This window comes from Topomyia yanbarensis, chromosome 2 (assembly GCF_030247195.1).
Source record: "Topomyia yanbarensis strain Yona2022 chromosome 2, ASM3024719v1, whole genome shotgun sequence".
Taxonomy (NCBI): Eukaryota; Metazoa; Arthropoda; class Insecta; order Diptera; family Culicidae; genus Topomyia; species Topomyia yanbarensis.
Window position 1 is genome coordinate 257,832,658 of NC_080671.1, and position 21,819 is coordinate 257,854,476.

A 21,819-nucleotide genomic window follows, 5' to 3' on the forward strand; every position below is an offset into this window, starting at 1 on the left:
ATTAACCCTTCTTCTTACAATCCCAACCGTGTGCATTTCATAAATACTTCTCAATCTACTGTTTTCTTCGACACATCCATGAAAGACGAGATTTGTGGAATCCCGGACCGCATACGCCCACAAGTGGTTCCAAACATTTTTTATAATAAATTCCGAGAAGTCGACTGTTCTAAGATGTTTTATACTGACGGATCAAACCTCGAAGGGTCCACTGGCTTCGGTATTTTCAATCAAAAGTTCACCGCCTCCTACAAACTCAGTGACCCTGCTTCAGTTTACGCCGCAGAACTAGTTGCCATTCAGTATACCCTTGGAGTCATTGAAACATTACCCGCAGGCCATTACTTCATCGTTTCGGATAGCCTCAGTTCCATTGACGCTATTCGCTCGATGAAACATGGAAAGCACTCCTCGTATTTTTTGGGGAAAATACGGGAGCTACTGAGTGCTTTATCTGACAACTCTTTCCAGATTACCTTGGTATGGGTCCCTTCTCATTGCTCCATTCCGGGCAATGAGAAGGCAGACTCCTTAGCTAAGATGGGTGCCTTAGAAGGAGACGTTTACGAAAGACCAATTTGCTTCAGCGAATTTTTCAGTATTACTCATCAGAGAACCCTCGAAAGTTGGCAAACTTCATGGAGCAGTGGGGAGCTGGGAAGGTGGCTACATTCGATAATCCCTAAGGTATCGACGAAACCTTGGTTCAAGGGGATGGATGTGGGTCGTGACTTCATTCGTGTGATGTCGCGACTCATGGCAAACCATTACACGCTGGATGCACATCTCCGGCGTATTGGGCTCGTGGATAGTGGTATCTGCGCTTGTGGCGACGGCTATCACGACATCGAGCACATTGTCTGGGCGTGCACCGAGTACAGTTCCGCCAGGTCTCGGCTAATGGATACCCTGCGGGCCCGAGGAAGACCAACCAACGTCCCGGTTCGAGATGTGCTGGCAAGCCGCGATGTCCTCTATATGTCCCTTATATACACGTTCCTCAAAACCATCAACATACAAGTCTAACTGCCCCTTCTTATTTTCCTTATCATTCTCAGAAATCTCTTCCACCTGTATCAAAGCATCTGTATCGAATGAGCCAACAAACACGGGACCTACGGCACGAACATAACACGCTTAACTCGAAATGTAGCCGATCCACATCTGAGCCGTACTACGAAATCGTCTGGAAAAACCCCTGCCATCTTGAGGAGGACCACCCGGCGTCCCAGTACATGATTCCCCTGATGAAGGCCACCCGAGTTTGTAATCCATCCGTTGATCTCACGATGCCTGAAACTGAAATAATTTTCGCTCCCTGCCATCTTTGTCTACCCTCCCTCCCCTGACTCTTATACCCAGAAGTAAAACCCCTACCCCCCCCCCCCCCCCCATATATCACGAAGCATTTAGCTCTCTTCTAGTTTTAACTATTATATTATATAATCTCGTTGAAAATGCCCAACTCTACTACCCACAAAAATAACTATAATTACGAATCTTTACAAAATTCAATCATGCCCTCTAGTTATTCCTAGTTTTAAGTTAGTCGTAAAAAATTGTCCCCCTTAGTTAAACATTATTTGATCCAATAATCTCACTGATAAAAATGTCAAACCATATTGCCACAAAAACTAAATGACCCCCCTAATCTTATGAAAATAATATTATCCCCTTGTGTAGATATATAAGATAGCTATAAAATCACATTAGTTTCATTTTAAAAAAAATCAATATGTAATCCCCTAGTTTTGAGCAATTTAAAATGTAAAACAAAACAAAATTGGCACCTTTAAGCTAACGCAACGTGCCTTATCAAATAAACGATTTGAATAAAAAAAAACACCCCTCCCCCCCCCCCCCAAATATCTTCATGAAGCATTTAGCTCTTCTTGCCTTTTCTAGTTTTAACTATTATATTATATGATCTCGTTGAAAATGCCCAACTCTACTACCACATAAAATAACTCTAATTAATGTCTCCGAATCTTTACAAAATTTAATCACGCCCTCTAATTATTTCTACCTTTAAGATAGTTGTAAAAATTTTCCCCCTTAGTTAAACATTATTTGCTCCAATAATCTCATTGCTAAAAATGTCAAACCATATTGCCGTAAAAACAAAATGACCCCCTAATCTTACGAAAATTATATTACCCCCTTGTGTATATGTATATATACTAAATGCGCCTTAGATTAATTTCAAAAATCAATATGTAATCCCCTAGTTTTAAGTAATTTAAAATGTAAAACAAAACAAAATTGGCACCTTTAAGCTAACGCAAACCTGCCTTATCAAATAAACGAATTGGAAAAAAAAATTAAAAAATATGAATGGAGATCCCAGAAAAAAAATCATGTCTGTCTTTTATGAAAGTTTGTTGATACTACTTGCATGACCTGAAAGTGACTAAAAGACCGCACGGAGATAAAAAGGTAAACAAAATCCAGATTTTCAACTTTTTGCTTGCAGCCACATTTTTCTACCGTAGTCTAATTTAAATTTGATGATATTGCTTGAAAAATTTTGATGAATGTGGATTATTGCTTATTTTCAGTTGTGAAGTAATGGAAACCAAGTAACTTGTAACGTGACAGACCAAAAATTCAAAAAAGTTTTGTGGAACACACCAACAGCATGCATATAATGTCTAACCTGCATTTTTTCTTATTACTTTGAGTCTACTTTTTGAAACTGAGGCAGAAATTGGTGCTGCTCCGAAGCTCGGGAAGCCACCAGGCGACCCATCGGCGTACAGACTGATCGACACGACTGGCAAACTGCTTGAGAGGATTATCCTCAACGGGATAACCCCGTACGCGGAAGGTACGGACGGCCTGTCAAGCAACCAGTTTGGCTTTCGGAAGGGTTAGTTCAACTCAGTGATAAATACTGCCGAGATACCGATCCAACGAAAAAGGCGAGGCATTCGATACTGTGCGTTAGTGACACTTGACGTGAAGAACGCATTCAAAAGCGCAAGCTGGGATGCCATCGCTATGTTGCTATGGAACCTCATGTATGACGGGGTTCTGAGACTGAAGTTCCCTCCTGGGGTCAAGATCGTCGGCTTTGCCGACGACGTAACCTTGGAGGTCTACGATGAGTCAATCCCAGAGGTAGAACTAACCGCAGATCACGTGGTCAGCACGGTGGTGGAATGGATGAGAGCGAGAGGCCTGGAGCTCGCTCATCATAAGACGGAGGTAGTTATTGTCAACAACCGCAAGTCGGCACAACATGCAGTTATCCATGTGGGAAAAGTCGCGATCACTTCACAGCGAAGTCTGTCGGAGTCATTATAGACGACAAGCTGACCTTCGGCAGCCATGTCGACTATACATGCAAGAAAGCGTCGACTGCTGTTGCGGCTCTATCGAGGATGATGTCCAACAGCTCAAAGGTGTGCGCCAGTAGACGTAGGTTACTGGCAGGCGTTGCCGTATCTATCCTCAGGTACGGCGGCTCGTCATGTTCAAGAGTACTGAGGGTAACCAGTTACCTACAGAAACTGGAGAGCACCTACCGCGTGATGTGCCTCAGCGTGATATCTGCCTACCGCACGGTATCACACGATGCATCCTGCGTGATAGCGAGCATGATGCCAGTCGGGCTGATCATTCGGGAAGATGAGGAGTGTTTCGAACTACGTGGAAATGGAGGAGCCCGCGATCGCACCAGTGTGAGCTCGGTCGCCAGATGGCAGCGTGAGTGGGACAACTCCTCGAAAGGTAGGTGAACCCACCGGCTGATACCTGACATATCGAGCTGGGTGGGAAAACCCCATGGGGAAGTTCACTTCCACCTGACACAATTCCTGTCAGGCCATGGCTGTTTCCGACAGTACCTCCACAGGTTAGGGCCCGCGGAGGTCCCAGCCTGCCCGGACTGCCCAGATGTAGACGAAACTGCCGAACACATACTGTTCGTATGTCATCGGTTCGACGTCGAAAGAAGAGCAATGCTTGACGTCTGTGGCTGGGACACAACCCCTGATACCCTTATTCAGCGGATGTGTCAATCGGTGGAGAAGTGGAACGCAGTCTCGGCTGCTACCATCCAGATTGCCTGTAGGGTACAGGTAATCTGGCGAACCGAACAACAGACGACGGGCACGGCTAACTAGTGATTGGTTAGTTGGAGCGAAAAAGGCCAAGCGCAAAAAAGGGAGTGAATGGTGTGTTCATGCCGAGGCAGGTTTGGCGCAGCGACTGGCAACCGCGTAAGGGGTAAACCCAGCCACCCCGAAGCAAGACAGAAGAGTGAGTGTATAGGCGTATAAGTGGACTGCCTCATGCCAAGACGGGAGGGTCGTAGCGTAGTATGTTGGGACTTAGCTATCGATGCCTCATGGCGTTGCAGAGGAGTGAAAGGGTGAGCATCCAAGTCAGTCTCACACGGCATGTTAAGGGTGAGCACAAAAGTCAGCCTCACATGGTATGGTAGAGGGTAGCACAAAAGTAAGCCTAGCAAGGAATGAAAAAGGTGAGCACACAAGTCAGCCTCGCATGGTATGTCAGAAGTGCGGCCTAAGAAAAATGTCCCACATGGGATGCCAGTGGGAGTGACAGAGGTACAATAGAGTGGCACGATGGAGAGTGAATCAGGTGATAGGGTGAGCACCCAAGTCAGCCTCACATGGTATGGGTGAGGCGAGCACAAAAGTAAGCCTAGCAAGGGATGAGTAAGGTGAGCACACAAGTCAGCCTCACAAGGAACGAAAAAGGTGAGCACAAAAGTCAGCCTCATGTGTAGTGTTTGAGAGTGAATCAAGGTGCGATAGAGAGAGCACCCAAGTAAGCCTCATACAGGACGTATGAACGCGTGAGTGAGAGTGAATGAGTACATCAAGTACAGCCATCCCCCAGAAGTAATACCGAGAGGTAGTTCCTGGGAGGAACGATGGTGGAGCCTAATGGAGTTTAGTCGGTATTAATGGCTGGTCACCATTCGATCCCGACACGCCCCCAGTGCACCCCGTGCGATAACTCGGACCCTACCAATAGCACGTGTACTGGGCTAGGACGTAAAGGTCTTCTCCATTTAAAAAAAAACACATGCACACACACACATACAGACTTTTTCCGATCTCGACGAACTGAGTCGAATGGGATATGACACTCGGCCCTCCGGGCCTGGATTAGGTTGACGTGATTGCATAACCTTTCTATATGAGAAAGGCAAAAATGTGCCAAAATCCAACAAAGTGAATCGTCGTCAATTTTTTTCCGAGTTTGCATCAAATCTCGACGTTTCATGCACCTTGAAGACATTTAGCATCAAAAATAAAAATTCTATTTTTAATGTAACTTTTTTGAACGACTGGGGGTGATTTATGTTTGGTTATTGGCTTTCTCAGTCTAGTGTATATGTATCAAACGACTTAATTTTTGATTATCCGACGTTTCGGTTGTTTTTGGCGACCTTTTTCAAGGAAAACTACAATAAAACTATATTTGGTTGCTTGTTTTACAGTGTTGAATGTGAACTCACTTATCTGTCTGTCGCTATTGTCATGTATATTTTTTTCCCGCGTTGGGACGTTCGGTGTGTATTTTTCATAGGCTAATAAATTTTGAAATTCAGAAAAAGAAATGGGTGGAAATATAATATAGAAATAAACACACTGTGCTGTGGAGTTTCTATCGGCACAAGATTTTTCACGGGTACACTTTTGGTTCTTACTTAACGATCCCTTTGAAAAAACTACAGTGAGATGATGAGCGCAAAGTGTGAAAAGGGTATCTTCAGAATAGGTAAGCTTTAGTTGAACTGTGAGTTAGTGGTGTGAGTCTGAATTTGGAGTTTTTGATAGTGTGTAGAATGCCTGCGTAAGTGGCATTGAGACCATCTACATCTGTTCGGTGATTTACCATGTTGGGTGTGTTAACTATATGACACATCTCCAGTACTGGTAATGTTGATGAGCAATAGGTTCTGTCGATAATTTTGGTTGCGGTCAAGTCAAAATCGTGTTGGTGTTGGATGCTGTGAAGATTTTCGATCATTTCGACATCTGTGTTGGTTTTCCTGCTTCGATCAATTTATTATATTTTGTGATATTGGTCCGGTGTCCGCTAAGTCTTGTTTTTAGTTGGTTTTTCGTCATACCAATATATGTCATCTCACACACACCACATGGGATGCTGTAAATAACATTGCAACATAGTGAGGGATCAACGGGATCTTTAATGTTGTTTAGTAACATTGAAGTTGTTTTGATTGTTTTTGGGGCAATTTTGACGTTAGGATAGTCTGTTTTTAGGCTTCGAACGAGTGTGTTGGTCAGCATGGGGATGTATTGTAGGGACCGGTATGTTGTTTCGTCTGTTTTGGCTAATTGTTTTGTATTCAGTGAGCTCTCGGATGGTGATTGTGGGACGGTTTTTTGGCTGGTTTGACTACATCGGTGAATTTGGCTATTTTTAATTTTTCCTATAGTTTATATGAGAAATTTCTGTGTGGTCGCACTCTCAAACCCGTAATTCTGGAACCAAAATTCCGATCGATCCAAAATTCAATTGCATCCGATGGGAAGGTTGCACCTAAGTTTGAGCAAATCGGTCCAGCCATCTCTGAAAAAATGAGTGACATTATTTGACACATACGCACATACATACACACATACACACACAGACACACACACACACACACACACACACACACACACATACAGACTTTTCCGATCTCGACGAACTGAGTCGAATGGGATATGACACACGGCCCTCCGGGCCGGGATTAGGTTGACGTTTTTCAGAGTGATTGCATAACCTTTCTCTATGAGAAAGGCAAAAATAGATTAAGGAACATTTTGTAAATATAACTTTAAAACTCGATATACTGCCTACACGTAGTATTCATTCCTGCAATAAAGTTGCAAATTCGCTAAAGAAACGAACTCTGTTTCTATTTCTTGAAAAATTAATTCTCCATAATTTTAAAACTTCAAATATGACGATTTCGGAATTATGCCATTTGGATATTAGCTTCGATTTTCACCAAACCGAATTTCTAGCTACGCCGGTGAACTTAAGTAAGTAGAAACAAAGTCGTTCTACAGTCTCTACGCATCGCTCGATCGAGATAGAAGTGTTTTGTTTTCGGTCTGTTGGAAAAAGAACAGTGCAGTAATCCGCGTTCAAGGTTATTTTGCCATTCTCTGCCTCTTCGAGGTTTGGACTTTTATTCTTTTGTGCGTGTGTTAACTGTTAGGCCACATACCTCAACCTTTTGTTCGTAAAGCGAGGATTGAACAATAACCAGCTATTTAAGCTGGACTGGTGCGTCGTGGGAAACGAGTATACAGATAAGTGAAAGCTACCTTTTTGATACATTTACGGCTTTTTCCCGTCTGCGCGGGTTCTGACCCCGTGCGTTGACGGTGTCGATGGCTTCCTCCCCGGATGGCCAAATGGAGATCGAGTCGACTCCTAAGGCTCTCCCCCGACCCAAACAATATCCAGAGCTCTCGGCCGGTCCCTTTGTGGTCTTCTTTCGGCCCAAAACAAAATCGCTGAATCTATTACAGATTTCAAAAGACCTGACGGAACGGTTCTCGGCTGTGACCGAAATAAAAAAGGTCCGCTCAGACAGGCTGAGGGTCGTGCTGACTAACTCAAAGCAGGCAAACGATATTGCTTGCTGCGAGCACTTTACGAAGGACTATCACGTGTATATTCCAGCGGTAAAAGTACAGTCTGAAGGCGTTGTCACCGATGACAGTTTGACATGCGAGGATTTGCTGCAGTACGGGGTTGGCCGTTTTAGAGACCGCATACTTCAGCCAGTGAAAACACTCGAGTGCAAGCGTTTGCACTCAGTAGTAGTTGCGGGGGATGGTTCAAAAACGTACCCCCAATCAAACTCTTATCGGTTGACCTTCGCTGGTACCGCTTTGCCAAATTACGTCCTCTTGCACGAGGTTCGTCTGCCTGTGCGTCTGTTTGTGCCGCGGGTCATGAATTGCACAAAGTGTAAACAATTGGCTCACACAGCCACCCATTGTAGCAATAAGGCCCGCTGTGGAAAATGCGGGGAGAATCATCTAGATGATTCGTGCAGTAGGAATGCTGAGAAGTGTCCTTACTGTGCAGAGAATCTGCATGATATCTCGGCATGTCCCGCGTACAAACTACGCGGGGATAAACTAAAACGTTCCCTTGCGGGACGATCCGAACGTTCTTTCGCAGAAATGCTAAAGAAAGCTACACCACCAACCTCAACAAACATCTATGCTCACTTGCCTCCTAACGAGGGCGAGGCTGATGACCCACAAGAGGGAACATCTACTAGGGCGCCTAGAAGTTATAGGAAGAGGAGGAACATTTCCTCTCCTAAAGTTCGTTGTAAAGGCCAGAAGGTATCCCTTGACGGGACTCCGAAAGTCACATCTATTGGAAGTGTTGCAACCAAACCGAAGCAATTAGCTCCTGGTCTCGGAGGATTAAACTCAGAGAAGGAGTTCCCAGCACTTCCCGGAACATCAAAAATCCCAAGTGTTCCTCTGTTTCAGTTCGAGAATAATCGCGGCACTGGAATTATCAAACTCTCGGACATTGTGGACTGGATAATAAAAACTTTCAATATAACTGATCCTATTAAAAGTCTTATGTTAGCTTTTCTCCCTACAGTAAGAACATTTTTGAAGCAGTTGACTGCTAAATGGCCCCTCCTTTCAGCGATTGTATCCTTCGATGGCTAACTCATCGAACGAGGTCACGGATTTGATCACTGTTCTACAGTGGAATTGCAGAAGTATCATCCCGAAAATCGATTCCTTCAAAATTTTAATAAATAATTTGAGTTGCGATGCATTTGCATTATGTGAAACTTGGTTAACTTCCGACATAGATCTCAACTTCCACGACTTTAATATTATTCGCCTGGATCGAGACACCCCCTATGGAGGAGTGCTTTTGGGGATCAAAAAGCGCTATTCCTTCTACAGAATTAACCTTCCCTCGATAACAGGTATTGAAGTTGTCGCTTGTCAAGTAACAACCAAAGGCAAAGATCTTTGCATAGCTTCCATATATATATTCCCCCCAACACCGCGATTGGGCATCGCCGGCTACATGACATCATAGAATCCCTGCCTGCACCGCGACTAGTTTTAGGCGACTTTAACTCTCACGGTACGGAATGGGGTTGCCTTTATGATGATAACCGTTCCTCTTTAATTCACGATATTTGCGACAACTTCAACATGACAATTCTAAACACGGGTGAAATGACACGGATTTCTCCCCCACCAGCGCGCCCAAGCGCATTAGATTTATCCCTTTGCTCGACCTCGCTAAAGTTAGAATGCGCGTGGAAGGTAATCCCTGATCCCCACGGTAGCGACCATCTGCCGATCGTAGTCTCAATCAATAACGGCTCAAGGCCATTGGAAACAATCAATATTTCGTATGACCTCACACGAAATATCGATTGGAAGAGCTATGCTGCCGCGATATCCGACAACATCGAATCTACTCAAGAACTTCCTCCGGAGGAAGAGTACAGCTTTTTGGCTGGCTTGATTCTCGACAGCGCGAATCAAGCTCAGACTAAGCCAGTACCCGGCGCAAACATACAAAAACGTTCTCCCAATCCCTGGTGGGATAAAGAGTGCTCAGACGTGTACGCAGAGAAGGCCGCCGCGTTTAAGACCTTCCGGAACGACGGGTTACCCGCTAGTTTTTGACAGTACGCGACGTTAGACAAGCGAATGAAGAGTTTGATGAAAGCCAAAAAACGCGGTTATTGGCGCCGGTTCGTCGACGGATTAACGAGAGAAACATCGATGAGCACTCTTTGGGGAACAGCCCGATGTATGCGAAATCGAAACAATACTAATGAGAGCGTAGAATATTCAAACCGTTGGATATTCGATTTCGCCAAGAAGGTTTGTCCGGATTCCGCCCCGGCACAGAAGATCTATCGCGCCGCGTCCCGTCACGATAACGCGAACGAAACACCTTTTTCGATGGTGGAGTTCTCATTTGCTCTCTTGTCGTGTAACAATAAAGCTCCAGGGCCAGACAGAATCAAATTCAACTTGTTGAAGAATCTGCCAGACTCTGCCAAGAGACACTTGTTGAACTTATTTAATAAGTTTCTTGAGGCTAACATTGTCCCACACGATTGGAGGCAAGTGAAGGTCATCGCCATCCAAAAACCAGGTAAACCAGCCTCCGACCACAATTCGTATCGACCGATCGCAATGCTATCTTGTATCCGGAAGTTGTTCGAGAAAATGATCCTATCCCGCCTCGACAATTGGGTCGAAGCAAATGGCTTACTGTCAGATACACAGTTTGGCTTTCGCAAAGGCAAAGGGACGAACGATTGTCTTGCGTTGCTCTCAACCGAAATTCAAATGGCCTATGCTAGTAAAGAGCAGATGGCATCAGTGTTCCTAGATATAAAGGGGGCTTTTGATTCAGTTTCTATCAACATTCTTTCAGAGAAGCTGCACCAGCATGGTCTTTCAGCGACTTTAAACAACTTTTTACTAAACTTGTTGTCGGAAAAGCACATCCATTTTTCGCATGGTGACTTATCGACATCACGATTTAACTACATGGGCCTTCCCCAGGGCTCATGTCTAAGCCTGTTATACAATTTCTACGTCAACGACATTGATGAATGTCTTGACAATTCATGCACGTTAAGACAACTTGCAGACGATGGCGTGGTGTCTGTTACGGGACCCAAAGCTGTCGATCTACAAGGACCATTACAGAATACCTTGGACAATTTGTCTGCATGGGCTATTAAGCTGGGTATCGAATTCTCCACGGAGAAAACTGAGCTAGTTGTATTTTCTAGGAAGCGTGAACCAGCACAACTACAGCTTCTATTAATGGGTCAAACTATAGCTCAGGTCTTCACAGTAAAATATCTAGGGGTCTGGTTCGACTCGAAAGGTACTTGGGGATGCCATATTCGGTATCTGAAACAGAAATGCCAACAAAGGATCAACTTTCTTCGTACAATAACCGGAACGTGGTGGGGTGCCCACCCAGGAGACCTAATTAGGTTGTATCAAACAACGATACTGTCGGTACTGGAATACGGATGCTTCTGCTTTCGATCCGCCGCGAACATACATTTCATCAAACTCGAAAGAATTCAGTATCGTTGTTTGCGTATCGCCTTAGGGTGCATGCAGTCGACCCATACGATGAGTCTCGAAGTCCTGTCGGGCGTTCTCCCGCTGAAAAATCGATTTTGGGAACTCTCATATCGATTGCTTATTCGATGCGATATCTTGAACCCGTTGGTGATTGAAAATTGCGAAAGGCTTGTTGAGCTCAATTCTCAGACCCGTTTTATGTCCCTGTACTTTGACTACATGGCGCAAAATATTAATCCTTCTTCTTACAATCCCAACCGTGTGCATTTCATAAATACTTCTGAATCTACTGTTTTCTTCGACACATTCATGAAAGATGAGATTATTGGAATTCCGGACCACATACGCCCACAAGTGGTTCCATATATTTTTTATAATAAATTCCGAGAAGTCGACTGTTCTAAGATGTTTTATACTGACGGATCAAACCTCGAAGGGTCCACTGGCTTCGGTATTTTCAATCAAAAGTTCACCGCCTCCTACAAACTCAGTGACCCTGCTTCAGTCTACGCCGCAGAACTAGCTGCTATTCAGTATACCCTTGGAGTCATTGACACATTACCCGCAGACCATTACTTCATCGTCTCGGATAGTCTGAGTTCTATTGATGCTATTCGCTCGATGAAACATGGAAAGCATTCCTCGTATTTTTTGGGGAAAATACGGGAGCTACTGAGTGCTTTATCTGACAAATCTTTCCAGATTACCTTGGTGTGGGTCCCTTCTCATTGCTCCATTCCGGGCAATGAGAAAGCGGACTCCTTAGCTTAGGTGGGTGCTATTGAAGGTGACGTTTTTGAAAGACCAATTTGCTTCAACGAATTTTTCAGTATTACTCATCAGAGAACCCTCGAAAGTTGGCAAACCTCGTGGAGCAATGGGGAGCTAGGAAGGTGGCTACATTCGATAGTCCCTAAGGTATCGACGAAACCTTGGTTCAAGGGGATGGATGTGGGTCGTGACTTCATTCGTGTGATGTCCCGACTCATGGCGAACCATTACACGCTGGATGCACATCTCCGACGTATTGGGCTCGTGGAGAGTGGTATCTGCGCTTGTGGCGACGGTTATCACGATATAGAGCACATAGTCTGGGCGTGCACCGAGTACAGTTCCGCCAGGTCTCGGCTTATGGACACCCTCCGGGCCCGAGGAAGACCACCCAACGTCCCGGTTCGAGATGTGTTGGCAAGCCGCGATGTTCTCTATATGTCCCTTATATACACCTTCATAAAAACCATCAATATCCAACTTTAACTGCCCCTTTTTCCTTATCATTCTCAGAAACGCTCTCTTCCACCTGTACCATACACCCACGATGGTTTGATGCGACTCCAAGGCGACACAAAACATCCCTGTCAAATGAGCCAACAAGCACGGGACCTACAGCACGAACATCACACGCACAACTCGAAATGTAGCCGATCAACATCTGAGCCGCACTACGAAATCCCCTGCCATCTTGAGAAAGATCACCCAGCGTCCCAGTACATGATTCTTCCTGATGAAGGCCACCCTGATTCTGTAATCCATCCGTTGATCTCCCGAAGTCTGAAACTGAAATAATGTTCTCCCCCCGCCATGTTTGTCCACCCTACTTCGCCTGACTCTTATACACAGAAGTAACACCCCTTCCCCCTCCCCCCAAAGATCTTCATGAAGCATTTAGCTCTTCTTGCCTTTTCTAGTTTTAAGTATTATATTATATGATCTCGTTGAAAATGCCCAACTCTACTACCACATAAAATAACTCTAATTAATGTCTCCGAATCTTTACAAAACTTAATCACGCCCTCTAATTATTTCTACTTTTAAGATAGTCGTAAAAATTTTCCCCCTTAGTTAAACATTATTTGCTCCAATAATCTCATTGCTAAAAATGTCAAACCATATTACCATTAAAACTAAATGAGCCCCTAATCTTACGAAAATTATATTACCCCCTTGTGTATATGTATAGCTATAAATGCGCCTTAGTTTTATTTCAAAAGTCAATATGTAATCCCCTAGTTTTAAGTAATTTAAAATGTAAAACAAAACAAAATTGGCACCTTTAAGCTAACGCAAACCTGCCTTATCAAATAAACAAATTGGAAAAAAAAGTCGTTCTACACTCGTCCACAAGAAACTTCTTCGAATACTGCCTATCAATTATAATACAGTGAAGACCCTATTTGATTAGCTCCCGATTTAGTCTACTCCCGATTTTGTCAGTCTCATATGAAAATATGTTTGATGGGCTCTAGCAGACGAACAAGGCTGAATTCGAGTAAATCCTTTCTTGAGCATATTCTTCTTACCTTGAGGATGCAAATATGCAAAAATAAAAAAAATCATTTTTGCCTTTCTCATATAAAGAAAGGCTATGCAATCACTCCAAAAATCGATTTTCAAACCGAGGCCCGGAGGGCCGAGTGTCCTATCCCATTCGATTCAGTTCGGCGAGATCGCTAAATGTCTGTATGTGTATATGGTCAAGGCTCCGAAAATGGCAACCACAGGCGAAATTATTTTTTATCAAATTTTGCGTCAAACTGTTTGTTTTCCGTATGTATATAACCTCTAATATTAAAAAATATGAATGGTGATCCCAGAAAAAAATTCATGTCTGTCATTTATGAAAGTTTGTTGATACTACTTGCATGACCTGAAAGTGACTAAAAGACCGCAAGGAGATAAAAAGGTAAACAAAATCCATATTTTCAACTTTTTGCTTGCAGCCACATTTTTCTACCGTAGTCTAATTTAAATTTGATGATATTGCTTCAAAAATTTTGATGAATATGGATTATTGCTTATTTTCAGTTGTGAAGTAATGGAAACCAAGTAACTTGTAACGTGACAGACCAAAAATTCAAAAAAGTTTTGTGGAACACACCAACAGCATGCATACAATGTCTAACCTGCATTTTTTCTTACTACTTCGAGTCTACTTTTTGAAACTGTATTGTGAAAATTTTAAAGTTTTATTAATTTTTAAGAAAACACAGTTTATCTTATGTAACGTGACAGATTTTTTCTGCCGTAAAGCAATTCTATCAATATTGCGTCAATATTGGTGACCATCTTTGATTCTGATGACACCTTTTACGTTTCATGTATATGGGAGACTAAGTATTTTGCAATATTAAACAAACAATTTTTATTCAAGAGTAATAATTAAAAAAAGGCGTATGAGATTTTGAATGCACTACTTTCAATATATAGTTTTCGAAAATCGCCATTTGTGCAGCAAAAGTATATCTTAGCGAGTTCTACAGAATTAATTGTTCTGTGTGAATATTTTTGGTGAAATTTGTCAAAAAAAAACAAAAAAATGTAAAAAATACAAACATATTGTTAAAAAACAGAAAATATTAAAATACAATTACAGAAAAACAATGTTTTTTTTTTGTTAACGAAAGCCTATAAACTGATGAAACTATTATTGCACTATTAGGAAGTTATTAGTAAGAAAACATTTTTAACTTCAAGTATTCTTCTAACTTCAAGTATTCTTAGTATTTGCCAGCCATAAATATAATTTTCTTATGCAATATTAATACTAAATATAATTTCGAAGCAAAATGCTCTTAAGAAATTTTTTTCGAAATATTTTGATTTTTTTCAACAAAAATATCTAGTAGTGAAAATACGCCCTTTTAATAAATTACTCACAAATACCAAACGCAAAAAACATAACACGTTTAAAATTTAATTGCAAATAAAAAAACTTTAAAATATAATTGCATCGTAGAGAAAATAACAATAAAAAGTTTTAACATATTTCAATAATTCTTTTAATTTTGAATCTTCATTTAATTTTTTTTTCTTTAAATAATTTAGTTATAGAATGTATTTCGAAATGGGTTTTCAATTCGAAATTCTCACGTGAAATTATCCTTCAAAATGCAGATGTTTTCAAGTTATTTTGGATTTTCTTTCGACATAATATGTTACTTCGCGAAATTACGACCTTTTCAAAAGTTTTTCACGTTTGTTCATCAAAACCAATATGTTTTTCGAAATAAACATGAAATTTCCCGTTAATACTCAGTTCCTAGATTAAGGATGATTTGTGTACGATTGTCTTGATATCCTTGCTTCAATGAAAATGCAGAACTGTAACGTGACAGATTCTGGTTGTAACGTGACAGATCATTGAGAATACTCCATAAAATCGACGACAAAGTTTTTCTTCAGGAAAACTATATTTCAAACTCTTCCTTGCTTTCTAAGCTTCAAATTAAAACTGTTTTCATGCAAATTTGGGGGCCAACGGAACAGACTTTTTCTATTTAGTCGGGCAACCTTCAAACTAACTGCGAAAATTGTGTAACGTGACAGACGTATCAAAATGACAATAAAGTGAAAACGGTTCATGATAGAAAAAAATTTCTGTAGAAAAAATGTGCGGTTTGGTGACCTTAATAATGTGCAGTTGTGATAGAATATGGTTTTATTGTTTTTGCTGACTTATCTTATGAAATATGCGTAAAAATGTAACGTGACAGACAGAAGCCTTGACCATATATGTTTGTATGTATGTGTGTGTCAAATAATGTCACTCAATTTTCTCAGAGATGACCGTACCTATTTGCACAAACTTTAAATGAACAGTATAACGCTCCCATAACACGCTATTGAATTTTTAGTTGATCGGACTTCCGGTTCCGGAGTTACGGGTTGAAGAGTGTTGTCGCACAGAAAATTCCCATATAAACTGTTAACCCAATGATATCCGAATAATGCAATACATATTCAAATGCGTTCAATATTACTTGGATTTGCGGCTCTAGATCACTAATGATCATGTAAAGTAGTTTTGACCACATTGGTCACCTATGACGGATCTTGATGACCCTCTCGGAACTCGTCAAGTTCCAGAGCTAATGTCACACCTATTTGCCAGCAAACTCTTAACCGATGTTTACAAACTTGATTTCAAATGAAAGATATAATACTCCCATTGACTGCTATTGAATTTCATTCAGTTCTGATTGCAACGATTAGCTCTCTTTATAGTTTTTAAGTTAGTTTATAAGATTTTTTTAGCTCCTTATTCACATGACAAGTAGGTCTAAAACTTCCTACTGCAAAAATCACTTAACTGCGAAAGCATATTATATCTTAATAATAATTAACCGAATCATGAATCATGAAAGTGAAATTTTCATTAATCTTCAGGGCATCAATCGGTTTTTGCTTAATAACTTTTTCCACAAGCATCAGATCGTTTCATGGTCTTCTAGACTTTGTTTCCTTGACAAATTTCCTATAAAAATCAGACATCTATTTATTTTTAGGAGGTAATGGGCGACTCTTGGAAGAATTAATTTGCAAAAGACGTTTTCCTCATATGAAATCCCATGTAAACTTTAAACAGTGGGCGCAAAAATATAGTTTCACCGATCGAACTAAGAATTTGCAGAGTTGTTCTGGGAGTTAAATGGAACCCAAAAAGTTACTCGGAGCGAAACTTTATTTTTTTCATTTAACCATGTCCCACTCTAGTGGGCAACTGCAATTTATATGCTTAATAAAAGTATAAGTTAGAAAATGTCTAAAAATAACTGTAGATAAAAAACGGAGATAATAAACAAGCAAACTCTGTCTATATTTGTTTCTCAATGTACATCTATTGAGCGTAACCTATTATTGGGTGCATTTCGATTTATATTAAATTCTACCCGTTTGGGTATATAGGGGAACATGGGGAGAGTTGACCAAGTTTTCATTCAAACCTACGTAAATGGCTTAAAATCTTTTCAATTCTTTAAAACTCATTTAAACATAGTGCGCAGCAGTATTGCGCATATTCATGATTTTTGGTAGAATTTTTGGTTTACTTTTTCCAAAGTTATAAAAGTTTTTCAGAGATGAGTTTTTTTTTGGTCAAGTCTCCCCACCATGGGGAGACTTGACCAAGGCCTAAGGAGACTTGACCAAGAGAATTTTGTAAAATCAAAACAATAAATTAAGACTTAAACATGCTGCTTTCATATTTTTACATATTGTCGAGATCCTTAAGTACCAGTAAAAAATATAAAAGGTTTGCATTTTATAAATTTCGATTTTTTATGCATTTCCTTTTAATGATTAATTGTATTGTTTACATTGCTTGTTCATACGTCACGAAATCAGCCATATTACTGCTAACGATTTATGTCAAACCATTTCAGCATTTCATAAGGAATAAGATGATATATGAGTAATTAAAAAGTAATTATTAGTCGAATAGATATGTCCATACCAAGTTTGATAAAAAATTACATCATTTAACACAAATTTATTAAATACGGAATATTTTCTATAAGGAAAGTATTTCTCATTCCAAACTTTCAAAATTACTTTAAGGGGTAGAAACAAGCATAAACATATTTTTGAAAAAAATTTTGGAACCTAGTAGAACACGTCATAGCTAATAATAGAATTTTGCGCTTGGTCAAGTCTCCCCATGTTCCCCTATACTGTATATAGCAATGTTTACTATAATATCACAATTTAATCGTAAATGCTTATGTATCACTACTGGGGGATAAATATGAAACTAACATGTTATTTCGTCTATTTCAGGAGACATGAATCACGAGTGGATTGGTAATTATTGGCTACCTGGATTAGGTCTTCCCCAATACCGCACAACGTTCATGGAATGTCTAGTAGATGCTAGAATGTTAGACCATTTAAACAAAAAAGATCTCAGGGGACAGCTCAAGATGGTAGATGGCTTTCACCGAACAAGTCTTCAATATGGGATATCCTGCCTTAAGCGATTGAACTATGATAGAAACGTACTCGAGGAGAGAAGAAAAGAATCTGAAAACAGATTAAATGATGTGTTGGTTTGGAGCAATGATCTTGTCATTCGATGGATTCACTCTATTGGTTTAAAAGTGAGTTTTTGAAGTTACCTACTCAATATCATGTATCATCATCTATATCATCGTGGCCGAACAATCCGAATTATCCGAATCATGACTAGACGCATTTTAGCAGGAGTGGATCCAGAAAAAAAAAAATCGGGAGGGGTCTGAAATTTCGGTTTTGGAATGAACATTGTGCAATTCGTTATACCTAAAACCTCATTTAACGAAACTGAGTTTTGTTGGTCAAATTTGGTTGGAGATAATTATGAGTTTGAAACTAATATTAAATTGAAACCAATTAAAATTTCTCAATAAGTTGAAAATTTTTGGGGGTCTCGGCTCCCAGGGATGCTGCGCTAGTCTCCATTTTCTCCTCTGCTGTCGACTATTGGCCATTGTACCAAGTAGGTACGTAGGTTGATATATGGCAATTCTTCTTTTAAACACATCGAACATTCGATAGTTTTCTTCCTTGAATGCCCATTAGGGTGACAATAAAACGACCATTTTTGAAATTACTAATCTACACCCTCTGGCGTCGTTCCAAATCATGAAAAAATGACACTGTCCAAATTTGAGCGAAATCGGTTAACCCTAACCCTTCCCCCAACGAGCTTAAAGTTTGTATGGGATTTTTGGCCAAAATGTATGGGGAAACACTCACAGTTCACATTATCGCCCTTAGAGATCGCTGTAAACTTCCGAACACGGACCTAGGAAGGAGTTAAGCTTTTGAAGATATGCCGAACAAGTTTGTCGAAGACTGCAAGACAATCCAATCAACCGTTAAAGAGTTATTAACGTTTAAAGTTGGATACTGCTGCTTAACATTCGCAAAGGGCGTACTCCGGTTATCACATATATGTGACCCACATGCAAAGGTGGGGCAAGCTTAGGAAAAACTCATATATCTCTGAAACGACGAGAGATAGAAAGTTATGATGTTCCACAAAGTTGTAGAGAAATAAAAGGACTTTTTGGTTTCACTGGCAAGTTTCAGGATTTCTCCGCGTGGTGGCGGTAATGAGCCAAGCAATTTAAAGGGAATACTCCTATCTGTACAACGCTAAGAGATGGAGCATATGGATGTTCTACAGAGTTGTAGAGTAGCAAAAAATACTTTATTCTCTTATTTGAAAAATGCACAATTCTACCACATGATGGCGCCAGTGAGCAAAATTAATTCAAGGTAATACGCCTATCTATACAATGGTAAGAGATAGTGAAATCTGATGTTCTACGAAGTTGTAGAGTATTTCAAAGGTGTCTCGTTATAAAAATTGGAATTTGGCCGCATAATGTATATGAAACTAAGCAAATCGCTTCTAAATGATTTCATTTACGCCAAGTTGATACTTGTAAGTTATTTGAAAAATATACTATTTGGCAAAGCAAATTGACAGTTTACGCCGTGTTAAAATGAACAGCTTCTTGAGACACTTTGTGGATAGCTCGTCAAGAGACACATCTTTGTGTACTCTTTGGAAAACGTGCAGAAGAATTCGAAATCGAAAGAAGACGTTTGTCCAGATTCTAATACTGTGTAGAATATCATTCAATATGCTCCCACAACACAGTGGTCTAGAATGTGAATGTGGCAGCAATTTTAACTTTTTGCTAAAATTAAATGACTTAGCCTTACAACATGTTTGACAAAGTTGTTGTATTTTGCAATGCCCTTCTTTTTGTTTAAACAGATGCTAGGGTGATTCTAATTTTAGCAATTTTTAAAATTGAACTTTTTAACGGTTCAAGATAGAACTTTAGTGTTCGATGTAGAAGTTGTAGAGAAAAACATTTTAAACAAATTTGCTGAAGACATGCAAGCTCTAGCTTTTGTAATTTTCATTGCACGAGAAAACCAAATGTAAGCTTCAGGGTGTTCTGTAACCTTCCACCAGCTAACAAAGCTAGCAAAACTGTGTTGGCGCACCAGCGGCTGCTCGTTCATTGGGCCACTTGCGCGACTTCCGAAGGGTTAAAAAACGGTTTTATTTCTAAAACTTTTGTAGTTTTTATTTTACACTGAAGTACCCTTTGGACAACTTGAAGATTATTTTAGGGCGCATAATTTGCTTTAAAACATTAACTGACTACTAAACTTTTTTTGTTTCGAAGTTATGAGAACTTTCATATAAAAACGTTTTTAATCCACCTAACAGTGTGATGATACATTTTGTATAACTCTTATCACTCTCTTCGTATATAATATAGATAGAGAACATTTATAACTTGATGCTTCGTGATGTTTTTGATAACACATACTACATGGGATAGTGGCAGGACTCAGAGAATCGTTCAAATCAGCATAGGACAACATCAGTGCTTGAAATCTCAAATGCTAAACCCAATAAATGAATAAGCGGCCATAAAATAGACATACAAACGAATTATTGCTCTATTGACAACATATCCAAATTCTCCCATCCATGTATTGCGTGGGGAAAACTAAATTTTCCCAAAGAGGTTATATAAATATATGTTGTGCTAAGCCCGAAAATCGAAAAAAGTTTTTTTTGAATCAATTTAACGTTCATGCTCTCAATAGCGTTCAGCCTTGTTCGTCTGCTAGAGTCCATCAAACATGATGTTGATAAAATGGGGGCAGACTCAATCGGGGCCTGATCAAAACGGGTCTTCAATGTATTATAGTTGATAGGCAGTATTCGAAGAGTTTCTTGGGGACGTGTGTTGAACGACTTTGTTTCTACTTACTTGGAGTCAGTGGCGTGGCCAGAAATTCGATTTGGTGGAAGTTTGATGAAAACTTACTGTCTTTGAAGTTTTAATATTATGGAGAAATAATTTTTAAAAAAATAGTAACAGAGTTCGCGTCTTTAGCGAATTTGTTGAGACTATCATTTAAAACAACTTTATTAAAGTCATGAATACTAACTAAGTGTAGGGAGTATATCAAGTTATAAAATGATATTTACGAAATGTTCCTTAATCTATTTTTTTTAAATCACTTTCTATTGTGAGCTTCACAAACTCAAGCTTTGGATAAAATGTATATTTTATTATTTATGGACAGTAGAAGAGATTTATCATAACAGTATAGAGATTACTGGGTAGGGAAAGTTATGGAAATTAGAGCCATAGTACTCAAGTGAGAGCAAGGATGTGAAGTAAACATATCGGAAAACTAGAAGTGACAGGGTCATTAGAACAGGCTTAATATCGTACGGGCTTAATTTGTGTCTTCTGCTTATGAGGGTCGAGCTTAGGCAGCATAACTACGAACCACCCGAGTTCACTAGCATGTGTCCTGGTATAGGCAGACATGTCTATCTTTACCGTGACAACCGACCCTGCCACTTCTAGTTTTCCGATCTGTTTACTTCACATCCTTGCTCTCACTTGAGTACTATGGCTCTTATTTTCATAACTTTCCCTACTCAGTAATCTCTAGCTAATTGAATGTCGTTAAAATGTAAAAAAGAAAATGTAACTAACATAATCGAAATAAAAAAGTAAATTTTAAAGCAATTGAAAATTTTTAATAGAAGTGACGGAAGGTTATCGAAAAGTTTCGTGAAAAAGAAAATTCCAGTAATTCTCTAACGGGTTTCCAGAGTTTTTTATTTGTTCTTTGGCATTAGGAAAGATACTACTGGGAAGTCATTTTTAGAAAAAGTCGATATCGAACTAAAGTTTGAACTATGCACGCATGCACTTCAGGATAGTGAAATATCAAGAGCTGAAATTTCAATGCTTAGTTCTCATCCGCGTTGGGAATTTGAGTAAACGCTATTGAGCATGAACTTCAAATCTATTCGAAAATTTGTTTTTCGAATTTTTTCACTCAGCACAACATATATAACCCCTTTAGGAAAATTCAGTTTTCG

General features: G+C 40.1%; 1 protein-coding gene across 1 annotated transcript in view; it reads left to right on the plus strand.

The window, feature by feature from the left end:
- The window catches only part of LOC131680264 (liprin-alpha-1-like), a 1,110,500-nt gene that overhangs the window by 931,206 nt on the left and 157,475 nt on the right, over positions 1–21,819 (plus strand). The window contains exon 8 of the mRNA XM_058960981.1: positions 17,679–17,998. Within this exon, the coding sequence (XP_058816964.1) occupies positions 17,679–17,998 (320 nt within the window). The remainder of the gene's footprint in view (positions 1–17,678; positions 17,999–21,819) is intronic.